The sequence below is a fragment of the Chanodichthys erythropterus genome, chromosome 16 (assembly GCF_024489055.1).
Source record: "Chanodichthys erythropterus isolate Z2021 chromosome 16, ASM2448905v1, whole genome shotgun sequence".
Taxonomy (NCBI): Eukaryota; Metazoa; Chordata; class Actinopteri; order Cypriniformes; family Xenocyprididae; genus Chanodichthys; species Chanodichthys erythropterus.
Genome location: NC_090236.1, coordinates 42,365,723 through 42,378,922, shown reverse-complemented (window position 1 = coordinate 42,378,922; position 13,200 = coordinate 42,365,723). Strand labels below are relative to the sequence as shown.

The 13,200-nt window shown below is 42.0% G+C and overlaps 1 protein-coding gene across 3 annotated transcripts in view; it reads right to left on the bottom strand.

Annotated features, from left to right (window-relative positions):
* The window catches only part of LOC137002418 (dynamin-3-like), a 28,540-nt gene extending 16,170 nt beyond the window's left edge, over positions 1-12,370 (bottom strand). For 2 of the 3 annotated variants that reach the window (XM_067362037.1, XM_067362038.1), the window contains exons 1-13: positions 12,210-12,370; positions 9,584-9,657; positions 9,332-9,481; positions 8,880-9,083; positions 7,711-7,809; positions 7,045-7,205; positions 6,823-6,965; positions 5,393-5,528; positions 5,238-5,305; positions 4,904-5,042; positions 3,024-3,110; positions 2,831-2,901; positions 2,646-2,697 (exon numbers count right to left, since the gene is read on the bottom strand). In XM_067362037.1, coding sequence (XP_067218138.1) covers positions 2,646-2,697; positions 2,831-2,901; positions 3,024-3,110; positions 4,904-5,042; positions 5,238-5,305; positions 5,393-5,528; positions 6,823-6,965; positions 7,045-7,205; positions 7,711-7,809; positions 8,880-9,083; positions 9,332-9,481; positions 9,584-9,657; positions 12,210-12,370 — 1,545 coding nt within the window. Of the gene's footprint in view, positions 1-1,415; positions 1,419-2,639; positions 2,698-2,830; positions 2,902-3,023; positions 3,111-4,903; positions 5,043-5,237; positions 5,306-5,392; positions 5,529-6,822; positions 6,966-7,044; positions 7,206-7,710; positions 7,810-8,879; positions 9,084-9,331; positions 9,482-9,583; positions 9,658-12,209 lie in introns of all 3 variants that reach the window. The other variant, XM_067362039.1, reaches the window with a different exon arrangement.
* Between the last annotated feature and the right edge of the window lie 830 nt (positions 12,371-13,200).

Sequence of the window (13,200 nt, the reverse complement as noted above, 5' to 3'; positions counted from 1 at the left end):
CTGCTGTTATTACTGCTGTTATTACTGCTGCTGCTGTTACTGATACTGTTACTGCTGTTATTACTGCTGCTGCTGCTGTTATTACTGCTGATATTACTGCTGCTGTTATTACTGCTGTTATTACTGCTGCTGCTGTTATTACTGCTGTTATTACTGCTGTTATTACTGCTGCTGCTGTTATTACTGCTGCTGCTGTTATTACTGCTGTTATTACTGCTGCTGCTGTTACTGATACTGTTACTGCTGTTAATACTGCTGCTGCTGCTGTTATTACTGCTGATATTACTGCTGCTGCTGTTATTACTGCTGCTGCTGTTACTGATACTGTTACTGCTGCTGTTATTACTGCTGTTATTACTGCTGCTGCTGTTATTACTGCTGTTATTGCTGCTGCTGCTGCTGATATTACTGCTGTTATTGATGCTGTTATTACTGCTGTTATTGCTGCTGCTGCTGCTGCTATTACTGCTGTTATTGCTGCTGCTGCTGCTGCTATTACTGCTGTTATTACTGCTGCTGTTATTACTGTTGTTGTTATTACTGCTGTTATTACTGCTGCTGCTGTTATTACTGTTGTTATTACTGCTGTTATTGCTGCTGCTGCTGCTGCTATTACTGCTGTTATTGCTGCTGCTGCTGCTGTTATTACTGTTGTTGTTATTACTGCTGCTGCTGTTACTGATACTGTTACTGCTGTTAATACTGCTGCTGCTGCTGATATTACTGCTGTTATTGATGCTGTTATTACTGCTGTTATTGCTGCTGCTGTTATTACTGCTGTTAATACTGCTGCTGCTGCTGTTATTACTGCTGTTATTGCTAATGCTGCTGCTGTTATTGCTGCTGTTATTGCTGCTGCTGCTGCTGCTGATATTACTGCTGTTATTGATGCTGTTATTACTGCTGTTATTGCTGCTGCTGCTGCTGCTATTACTGCTGTTATTACTGCTGCTGTTATTACTGTTGTTGTTATTACTGCTGTTATTACTGCTGCTGCTGTTATTACTGCTGTTATTGCTAATGCTGCTGCTGTTATTGCTGCTGCTGCTGTTATTATTGCTGTTATTGCTAATGCTGCTGCTGTTATTGCTGCTGCTGCTGTTATTACTGCTGTTATTACTGCTGCTGCTGTTATTACTGCTGTTATTACTGCTGCTGCTGTTATTACTGCTGTTATTACTGCTGCTGCTGTTATTACTGCTGTTATTACTGCTGCTGCTGTTATTACTGCTGTTATTGCTAATGCTGCTGCTGTTATTGCTGCTGTTATTACTGCTGCTGCTGCTGTTATTACTGCCTTTATTACTGCTGCTGCTGTTATTACTGCTGTTATTACTGCTGCTGCTGTTATTACTGCTGTTATTGCTAATGCTGCTGCTGTTATTGCTTATGCTGCTGTTGAACAACTATGGGACTTGCTACTGCCAATACATACACAACACGCTGCTGTGAACAAGTAAGACATGCTGCTGCTGCTGTAAAAAAGCATACATGAATTCATAAGGCGGAATTCATGGGGGGTTCAGGGGGTCAGGGCCCACCCCGTCTGAGGGTTGCCCCATTAAAACCATGCTATTAACTGTAAATAATATAATGATATATACTTTAAATAATTGTGCAAGTAGTGAACAATACAAATGCAAATGGGGCCAAAAAAAGTGTTTTAAGTTTAGAAACATGAGTCCCCCCTCCCTTGCCTCACAGTGCTTCAGTCAACGTCCTGCTTTCCACCTTTAGGTAAAGTATTCTCGTCACTTAATAACATCAAGGTTAAACCACTGTAGTCACATGGACTATTTTAACAATGTCTTTGCTAGCTTTCTGGGCCTTGAAAGGTGCAATGATGTTGCTGCCTTGGTTCAGATACCTCATGGATTCAATCAAAAATATCCTAATTTGTGTTCTGAAGATAAACAAAGGTCTTACGGGTGTGGAACGACATAAGCGAGAGTGAGTAATTAATGACAGAAATGTTAAATTTGGGTGAACTAACCCTTTCATAAATTAAACATTACAAAAAAATTAAGCTTGTTTGGTAGCTTGTTTAATACCGTAGCTTGTTGGATAGTAAGTCACCCACTACAACTAATGTGTGAACTAATATTAGGCTAATATTGTAGATCTAGCGTTGCGTTGGGTTTTGCTCAATATGATGTTGAGTGGCAGATCAGTGGGTTTGCTGCAGTTGAATATCTAAGTAAGAGATGTCCTCTATTGTATTGACCTATATGGAGGACGCAAGATAATTTAATAATTATAAAATGACAAGCAACAATTTTGGCTGTATTATTTGTGTCCCCTTCAAAAATTGAGAAATTGTATGTTTATTGTCCCCCAACTGTTAGATGAAATTAAAGCCCATACACAAATTACCCATAGCAGATCTATACAGGTGGAGCTGGGGAAGGTGGAGGGTTTCTGAAAAGGTGCTGCAAAATGCTACAGCAAATGCTGACCAAGTATTTGAAAGTTGAGCAGCGAGCTCATTGGCTACTGATACCGCAGGAACCAATCAGCTGTGCCCTGTAGAAAATGATGTGATTGCAAGCAGATTGAGTTAAGGACTTATCAGCCAGCGCCATCTGGAGTTTCATGACAGAACTTTGTATATGGCCTTCACAAGCACATATATTGGACACACTGACCTGGTTTCCAGCAGAACTCTTCTTGTTTGCTTGGTTACTTCGCTGCTGGGCACTGATAGAGAGAGAGAGAAAGCAATGCTGAATATGACATACAGATGACACATTTACTATCTAATATGTATGTTTATGCAATCAAACATGTCTAAGTATGTGCTCAGGCAAACATCTCCCAGAGTTGTACATACTTTGCAAAGCCAATGAAATCCTCATGGTTGGTGTTAATGTACGCGAGCTGAACGTCAATAAGCAGCAAAACCTGCAGAGACATACAGATGTACATACAGTGTGTGCACACAAACAGTACAGAGCCGTAATCTCATTACAGAGCCGTAATCTCATTATGAGCCCTGCATTCACGGATACGCAGGAATATCGTACCTGCTCTTTGGCTTGGCTCTCTCTGTCACGGATATGAGAGGTGACAATACGCTCTGTTTCCTCCCGCAGTCGTGGGAAAGAATCCAGCTGAATATGCAGAAAAATAAAATACAAAATAAAAAATCTGACCCATAGTTTTATTAGGGTGGCTGCCTGTCATATTACCAAACTACACTGCAACAGTGTTACCAAACCAGTGCGAAAAACACACTCGGTTAAGCCGTGACTCAGTGGTGATCTGGCTCTGCACAGGGATACTGTATCACTTATATATAGTGCATGATAATTATATGGACTACTGTAATGATACTGTTAAGACACCAGTATACTTTGAAAAACAATATACTTGAGCAAAATTGAAGATTGAACTTGTGTGGTGTCATTTTGAACAAAAACAGGCCAAGTTTATTTGGCATTTGTTTCTGGAATTTGAAACAGCTTGTCAAAGTGAACTTTCCAGAAAAGTTTGTTCTGGCTGGTAAACACCTTCAAACTCCCATTGGTCAGTGTTGATGATGTAACAGGTGGGTGTGGCTCTGAGGCTCCACCTTCTTTGAGGTGTAAATCTTCTTCAGTTCATTTGTATTGTTCAGTCTGTCGAGGTCAGACGCGAGTAAAAACATGAAGAGCAGCTTTATATTAGAAACTGAAGTTGTAATTTAATTAATTGAAAGTGATACGATTGATCTAGATTTATCTAAACTGTAGCAATGGTGCAATCTTGTGGCCTCTTAAAATCACTGCACTTCAAATCATTCTGTGTCAGAGATAATGCTTCTTGTTGTTCCCAAACAAAAATCATTTGGTTGATAAAGCATGGTATTCAGTTGCAACATCATCCACTCGTGTTCAACAGAGTTCTTCCCATGGTGGATTCTCCACAAGAAGCTCTGCTTCTCCATCCATCCATTCTCTGAACCGCTTTTACAGTCGTGTGGATACCGGAGCGGACCCGGGCCAAAGAGCTCTGTTTATGGTGAAGGAAACTGAATCTCCTCGGTAGAAAGAGGCAACACTTCTTGTACCTAAGAAAGATGGTGAGTTGGATGCGAGACATTTGAATTTCACTATGAAATAATGTCTCTGAATACTGACGCTAGACGATCTGACGAATGCCTAGGGAGGAATATTTTCACATACAGGCAAATTCTGACAAGGAACATGAGTTCAGAGTCTTTCCATTTAAGCTTTCACATTCATGATGCAGCACAAGCCCGTCTGAGGCTCCAGGGCGACAGTCCACTCAGACCGGCTGGCAACGCAACACTGGGACATTATTCTTAGTCTTCTAATGGATTTGGGTCTGAGAGTCGACCTTGAAAAGTGTGTTCTGATAGAGGCATCTCCATTCTGTGTTCAGTCGTTCCACCAGTCCCTCTCACAGGGATGTTCTCAGGTGGTATATCATGTAAATATCAAAAGATTTGGGAAATTTCAGGATGACAGCTTCAGGGAGGCTGCCCTCTGCCCTCTGTCTATCTTTTCACTTCAGTCTCTTCTGGTGAACAAGCGGGTTTCTTCCAGTCAAGCTGCTTCAAAATTCCCCTTGTGAGGTTCATGGGACTCAGAAGTGACATGGGGGTGAGCAAATAAAGATACGGATAATGACACAGTTTATTAGATGAATGTGTTGTGAACTACACCTGTGGTTCCTCACAGAGCAATACGAACAGAGATTATAGATACACACACTCGACCCATCGGACGGCATTCATACACAACACAAGTGAACAAATCCTCGTTGGTGCTGCTGTATAAACTAGAGCTCCTTCTGTATCAGTCATAGTTCAGGATAGTTCAGGTCCTGAGTGCTGATTGGTCAGTACAGCGTTGCAGGTGTGTTATATTCAGCGATACAGAAGCAGCTGTGACTTGTTTACCTTATTGGAGCACTGACGGACGGTGTTGATCAGCTCCTGAACCACCAGATCAATGCATTTAATGCACGGCTCCTTTATCTTCACAATCTGCTTCTTCACAATCGCCTCGAAGGCCATGTCTGGAGTGAACAAACCGGTCCTGCGTCAGAAACAAACAGAATTACGCTCAAGTTCCCACAGCACTGCTATAAACACCATAAACATCTGATCATACAATCCATGGATCTGATCCTACATTAGAAGTGAGGAACAAAAGAGGAAGGCAGAAACTGGTCATGCAAACTTGATCTCCACATCCTCAATCGACAAATGAACAAGTGAAACAAACTCTCACCTGATACCATGAATGTTCTTGATGGCGTAGCTGATTTCACGACGCATTTCCTTCTCGTCACACTCCATCTGTGTCACGAAACACAAGAACATTTTGGATGAAGACGTAAGAACACGCAAACTCAAAATGTTCAGACTGCGTGTCCCGACACCTGCCTTGACCAGCTCAAAAGGGAAGCGCTCGTGGAAGATGCGGTTGATCTTGGCTCCGCCCGACAGCTCGACGGTGTCCACCTGATCGCCAGAACCTTCGATGCGCTTCTCGAAGTCCACCGAGAACTGCTGAACCATCCTGTCAGGTGAGCGCACACAAACAGACATCTGCATCGTCTGCGTGACGTGTTTAACCAAAGTGTTATTCTGAGCTTCAGCTGAACAGCAGAGAAAAGGCGATTTGTCTTGTGATTCAGGTTCAGCAGTTAAGATGTTGTATTGTACGCTGTATGTAAATCGAGATACTCTGAGTTATGCGTTGGCTCAGATGGGTTAGAAACCATGTATTTTGGCTAAAGAAAACAATATTAAAGGCCATATAACTTTAAACAAACGTTCTGTTAACCCTTTAAAACCTGAAGGCTTTTTTAGAGGGGTTTTTTCTGAGCGACACACACAAAAATAAAGACTCATAACTCCAAAACTGTAGCAAGGAGAGTCAAAAGGTGGGTATCATTTGATAGAAAATATAAATTACATTACATTTGGACATTTTCATGCTGAGAAACCGCTGATAAAAGACAAAAAAATTATATATATATATTTTTTTAAATTTATTTTTTAAAATTTGACATAGAATAACTCAGGAAGGGAATAAGATTGGAGAAAAACTCTTTTCTGGTGATGCTCTCCTACATGTGAGCTGCATCTGGTTCAAATTTTGTGGTGATAGCATAAAGTATAGTTGAATAAATTGCTATTAATTTTTTCGCAGCCAGATGGCGCTCATGGGTGGTAAACTCTGGTTTATAGGCACTTCTCAGCACTCGTTAGGAGTTTTTCAAAATGGTTAAGATGCATTAAAAAGATGAGTTTCTAAGCTTTAAGATGATACCTATTTTTCACATTATAAAATGAACATGGATGTGTCCGGGAACACTGAATACACACTGCATCCCGGAGAGATGAGAGGCATGTTTTTAGCCAAGTATGTTAAATCATTCCTTGAGTAATATCTTGTGATAAACGCAATATATTATGTTGATTTTGGGTTCATTTTAATCATGAGAATCTGCTTTAAATAACGATGTGCATATTTCAAGTTATGAGCATGTGAAATCTACATATTTGTATTCAGTTAGCGGCTATGCTATTGTTGTAAACGCATATAACTCAGACTCATTAGAGGGTGAAATCAACGCAACAGAAGCATGTTGGAGGCTTGATCTGAACGTGTAAAGTCTCTGGTTTTGTATGCAAAAAGAATTTTTGTGCTACCTATATGGGTTCAGTTTTTATTGGCTCTTAAAGAGAGACATGCAAATGGGAGCGCCGGCGCTCCACCCGGTCTTAAAAGGTTAGTATTCCTGTAAGGACCTGTTCAGAAGGTTATCTGGAGGCCGTCAGCTGTAGAGTTAAGCTGAAGCACTCACTGCAGCAGGGCTTTGGTCTTGCGCGACGGGTCGTCGGGCCGGTAGTGACGGTACTCCTCCGCCTCTCTGTCCAGCGCCAGCAGCTGCGACTGCAGTTTACTGCGGAAGGCAGGCAGAGTGTCCCGGATGTGATTGGTCAGTTGCTGTGAAACACAAACGCACGTTTAGGAAAGGAAACTACAAGCGTGTGAAGTCTGGTGTCACCTGACAGAGCAGGCGTACCTGATTGAGGACTTTCTGCAGGTGTGGGGTTCCCATGCTGTCCGCCAGGTGTCTGTAGGACGGATGAGAGAGGAAGAACTTCCTCTCCGCTGCCAGAGCTGCTTTGATGTCCTTCTTCCCTTCAATGTCTTTCTGACTGCGGTTCACCACCCCGATATAACCTGAGAGAGACACAGAAAACACGGCTCATTCATCTGAACGCTGCTTTAGTGCCCCTTTCGCTGAAAGCACTAGACAGAGCAGATAAACACGGCCACAAACTCTGTGCCGGAAACATTCACATGTCGTCAGATGAGTGCACCGCACTTTCATCTTCTGCTGTGCTTTACTGTGGTCCAGACACCTCCATCGGCTGGAGAAAAGCTGAAAGTGAGCCCAACCGCTGGAGATACGCCTGCTTATAACACTCTTCTCCATCGTTTCATCATTAAACACCGTCATTCAGGCGTTTGAGAATAACAGTGAGTGAATCTAAATACTCACACCGCACACTCAGCCCAGACTAACCCTGATAATGGAAGAGATGTACGTTTCGGGCTGAGGTCACACAAGCGTTTAGTGAGTTCTCCCCAGAGAGGCTGTGATGGTGTGGTGGAGATCTGAGGCCAAAAATATTCACTAAAACTGGAAAAAAGAGAGACATTAGACAGAGAAGAAGTTTCTTACCCCTGCGTAGCGGCAGGAGCTTGTTCTCCAGGACGTCTCGAGCGTCTGTGCCTTCATCCATCAGATCTAGTTTGGTGATCACACCGATCGTCCTCTGGCCTGTAATGACACACATTCGAGAGACCTCGAGACTTCAGTGTTGTTTCAGAATACAACTAATCAAACACTGTTAAAACTAAACCACTGAATTTAATCGTGACAGAAATGAATCATATATTAATGTGTCTTCCAAATAAAATACACCATAAGCCTTCATGTTATTGTCTTAAACCTAAGGAATTAATTTACAATTTAAATTGAGTAAGATTCTCAAACACGGGCCAGATTTACTAACAGACAGCACTGTGCAAACACTCTTCTGGAATTAAAAAATACGGATTTAGGTGAGAAATTAGCAATGAAAAGAGTTATTTTTGTAACTGACATTATTGCATGTGGTTTTGTAACAGTTTCTCTTTCAGACACAAAATTTATGTTAGGAGAGTATTTAAATGAATCACACAACATGATTTCCTGAGGTTTGCGGTTTTAATAGTATCTGCTATTATTTAATGCCCAGAAAAGCACATCTGAACCCATTCAGTGCTTGACATGCTGTGATATTTGCTGTGAGAGGAAACAGACGGAGTGAAAGAAGAGACCGAATCTTCTCCAGCCCTCTTCATTTATTTGGATTGCTAGAGGAAGATGTTATCTGACAAGCCACCTTATTTTTAATTTGCTGATTATCATCGGCTCTATGCTCATTTGTACTGCTCTTGGTAATGCTAATGTTCTGGCAAAGCTGTGAACTTTACAGTTCTTCCAGTAACCCTAACAGAACATTTGTTCAAAGTTAGTTCACGTTAACACAAATAAATGTTTTATATATTGTTCAAAGAACGTTTTTTCTGAAGGGTTAGGTGTTTTTTTAAATATCACTACCTGTTTAGAGAACATTCAGAAATAACGTTTTCATAACTTAATGGGAAGGTGAGCAAAACGTTCACAGAACATCTTCATGTTAGCTGGGATTGTGTTGGTCATTATGGAAATGAGCTGCTGCTTCTTTAATTGTCAGAAGATCATCTCATCATTTCACTCCCATCAGCGCTGTAATGGGCTTGTGTTCTCACGCTAGAGTGTGTGTTTAGTGAATCTGGCCGTGTGTGTCAGCAGCTCTCACGCACCCTGAGGGTCGACGTCTTTGGCCAGTTTGAGCGCGTCGGAGTTGGCCAGGTCAGTGTTGGCGGGGGTGACGGCCAGGATGAGGCAGCTCTCTCGAGAAATGAACTGCATGATCATGTCTCGGATCTGATGCTCGATGTCCGCCGGCTGATCGCCCACCGGCACTTTAGTGATGCCCGGCAGGTCGATGAGCGTCAGATTCAGCACTGCACACAGGGAAGAGGACAGATGGTGCGATGAGGAGTCGTGACGAGGACCGGCAGAGAAGGCAAATAAAACAGGATATAGACTGAAAGAATAATGCTAGAAGATTTGAGGTGTCTCATAACCTCAAAGCTTGTCTTAACCTTTGAAAACTCAGTCTAGCTGTACCTTTCCTCAGATTAAAGATGAGTTATGTTGTATATAAGCATACGCAGTGAGGTTTTGTTTCAGCAGTGTTTTGCTCCAGTACCATGCGGGGAAAAGACCCTCAGGTTGATGGGAATGGGGGAAATGCCCTTATTCGCCCCAGTAACGCGGTCCGTCTCGGCCTCGATCTCCTGACGGACCTCATCGAAGTCAGTGAACTTCTTCCCTTTGCAGTGCAGGAACTCAGCCCACTCTGTAGAGTCGAGACGACACGGGAAACACACACACACACAGATTCTCACACACATGCATGTTAACCAGACTCAGATTCTCAAGTTCAGAGAAACGGCTTCACCTGTGTTGGCACTGATGAGCTGCAGAACCAGAGGCCTTCGAGTGACGATGCCAGATCCACGAGGAAGAAAATCCCTGGAAAACACACAGAACCGAACTAGTGCTGTCCGTCTCACTGGATCAACATCACAACATCATCATGAAGGACCGATGTATGTGTTTCACGGCCATCCTACACGTGTCTACTGTTACTGGGGTTAGACCGCTTCATCAGACATTATTATAGCTGTGCCTGATCACCTGATTAACACACCTGTGTCAAATCTGCTGGTACCCTGTCCGAGATCATGAACATTTGGTGTTTTACAATACTTTAACTGAAATTCGCCATGTATGAATGGCCAATTAAACCTCACTGGTGGCCTTGTCAAAGAATAATGAGGAACACTCCAATACATCCAATATTTTTGAGTGAACTTTGTGATAAATGTTTCATATAATTTCAGGAATGCTGTGTAACTGCATATCGGCCGCCGGACCGGATAAATCCAAACTGGCTAATGGCTAATATAAACGTAATGGGATGCTTGGAATTTCCTTCCTGGAAAAGTTCAAGACTCAGACTCACTTAGACTGAAGATCTCTTAAAGGACATTCATCCAACATTTAAAGATTAAAATTATAAACCTAATATAGTATAAACCTGGAACTGGACCCTTTGTCACTGTTACCGGGCTTGTGTAGTCTGGGCCTAAAAGAAAAGATCTCAAAATCATGACTTTTGCAGCAGGAAAAAAACATTATTTTGCAGGGGATTACTGACAAACAGAAAGTGTTACTGGAACTGATCCCACTGGAACTCCTCACACGTCTAACCCTCGCTAACACACACAATACGGAAACATTTTGTTGTTTGATTTTACTAATGAGTGTATATCCATAATGTGAGCTAATATGTTGTAATGGAAGTTTGTATTCTCTGAGCTCTTTAAGTTTGAGAAAAAGGCAGGCAATATTTTTTAAACACATTCATCTAACTTCTGTTCACAGCATTAGTCAGGTCTGACTCGAGAGATTGTATTTAAACTTCAGAACATGATCTTCTTCAGCTGCTAACAGTCTCAGTTTCCAGAGGTGTTCCTCAGGGCTTCTCGGATCTCTCCTATTCCTGACTGAACTTTCTGAAATTAAACTCTGAAATCAGGCTAGTTGAGCCCAAAATCTCTCTCAGATCTCTTAGACATTGACAGTGAGGTTAGGCCTTCACATACTGATGATAGTGATATTTGACTCCTCATTCTGTTTTATTGCCCACACAAACCACCTTGTAACGTTCTTGCACGATTAATCATTAAATAATCGTGATCTTTTTTCAAACACCCATGTGATCTTATTCCTAAATGAAAGAGATTCATCTATTTCTATCAAACCCCTGACAAGTACGATCGCAGCGAACATTCAGATCTCTGTGGCGCTGCAGATGATCCAGAGCCGTTGACACGCAATATCATTATTTCTGTCTTACAATCATTCAATAATTCAAAAGATCATAGAAGATTATAGATTATAGTTACAGGATATAAACATGATGTTTACGGTAGTGATCAAAACAGAGTAAATCACCTTTTGAAAGTAACTTGGAGCCTCAAATAATGATCGTTTCGATTACACCAGTAGGTGGCGACATGTTTTTTAATGATCATTGTTCAAAAATGCTGATTCATCCAGAAATTAAACAAGTGAGATCTTTATGAATGCGTCTTTGAATCATTAATTCAAACTGATTATTTTTTTATTCAAATAAATTTAATATTTTCAAATACACTGCAGCAATTAACATTCTGTCTGAACCAGTACTTGTTGTTTTGTCGTCTGTTCAGAATCGTGATCTCTATTAGACAGAATCTTCCAGCTCTACTTTCAAACCAGTTATCCATATGTTTATAATCATTTGTTCATTATTTACTATTATTACTCAAAACATTCTTGTGTTTACTGCTACCTGCCCTGATTATTAGTTAAAGGGTGAGTTCACCCAAAAAATTTGTGCGCAAAAACAAAACAAAAATAACCACTTTATTCAACAACATCTTCTCTTCTGTGTCATTCTCATACGTTGTTTACGTCCAGCACTTCCAGGTTCATCGTCAGAACGCCGACTCATTATTGGCCGGCTCCTGAGTCAGCTGATCATGTGATCAGCTTTGGCCAATACTGAGCCGGCGTTCAGACGTAAACACAGAAGCTTCACTGCGTCACCAGCGTAAGATAATGACAGAAGAGTAGAGATTGTTGAATAAAGTGGTTATTTTTGTTTTGTTTTTGCACACAAAATGTATCCTGATCTCTTATTCTATTATAGAATATATATATATATATATAGAATATATTCTAGTATTACTCCAGTATATGCTAGTCATATACCTTTTGGATTTCATCAAAAATATCTTAATTTGTGTTCTGAAGATGAACGAAGGTCTTACGGGTGTGGAACGACATGAGGGAGAGTAATTAATGACAGAATCTTCATTTGTGGGTGAACTAACCCTTTAAATCTCAAACACATTACGGCCTTTTTGTGTAGTAGTTGGCACATTATTATGTACCTACAGTACACACTATTAAATGTAACAAATGTAGTGATTTGCCAGTTATTAAATGTGTGCACTGTAATGTCCATCACTCACTTGCCCACGAAGTTCTCGAGCACGGAGCTCTTCCCGGCGCTCTGCCCGCCCACCACTGCGATCTGCGGCAGGTCGAGGTTGCAGCTCTGGCCGATGGAGCTGAAGGCGTCCTGCAGCCGGTTGACCAGCGGGATGAGCTCCTCCATGCCCCTGTTCCCCATGATGATGATGAAGATGCGGCAGTGTGTGCACTAGAGGAGGCGGAGACGCGCTTCTACACGCGCATCAGCTGCACACACAAACATTGCGCAACTGTTTATCATCCGCGAGCGCAGATTGTCAAGGGCAGATCCTGAGCTTCACTCATTCACCATCACTGTGACTCTACAGGCCCATGTGTGTGTGTGCGTGTGTGTTAAAGATGCATTATAGGCCTGTTCATACGGATGACATTATTATGGGATGCACATGCATTTATACGGAGAATAATACGGGATGTAGATGCATTTATAAGGGATGCAGCTATATTTATGAGGATGATATTGGGATGTGGATGTATTTGTGAGGGACTGAATACGCCATCGCCTCGGCCCGTCGCCTCCATATAAACTGACATTATTCATCCAGGGAAAGACTTACCGTTATCCTGCTCCACCTGAGCCGTCTTAAAGCAGCAACAGCCTTAAAGCGCAAAACCTAATCCAGTTATTGATGCTGAAAACACCGCAGGCGAGAGAGGCTGTTACTGTGGGCAGATCGGACAGGACACATCTGTATGTCCCGCTATCTCATCCTATCGTCTTTCTCTCCGAAGACAAATTAATCGCCCCGCAACGCAGCCGCACTAATTACGATGCAATTGGCGCAGGACGCGACCAATGAGCGACTGACCGGCGGCGCTTCACGATCCGCCGCTCATGAATATTAATCGAGTCAGGCTGCAGTCGCGCGCTGATTTCACTGGAGCGTTCGGTCACGAAATCTCATTAATATTCAGATCCCAAGCCGTCACTCTAGGAGGAGCCGCTAACTGGTCAGATCTTTAACTGAT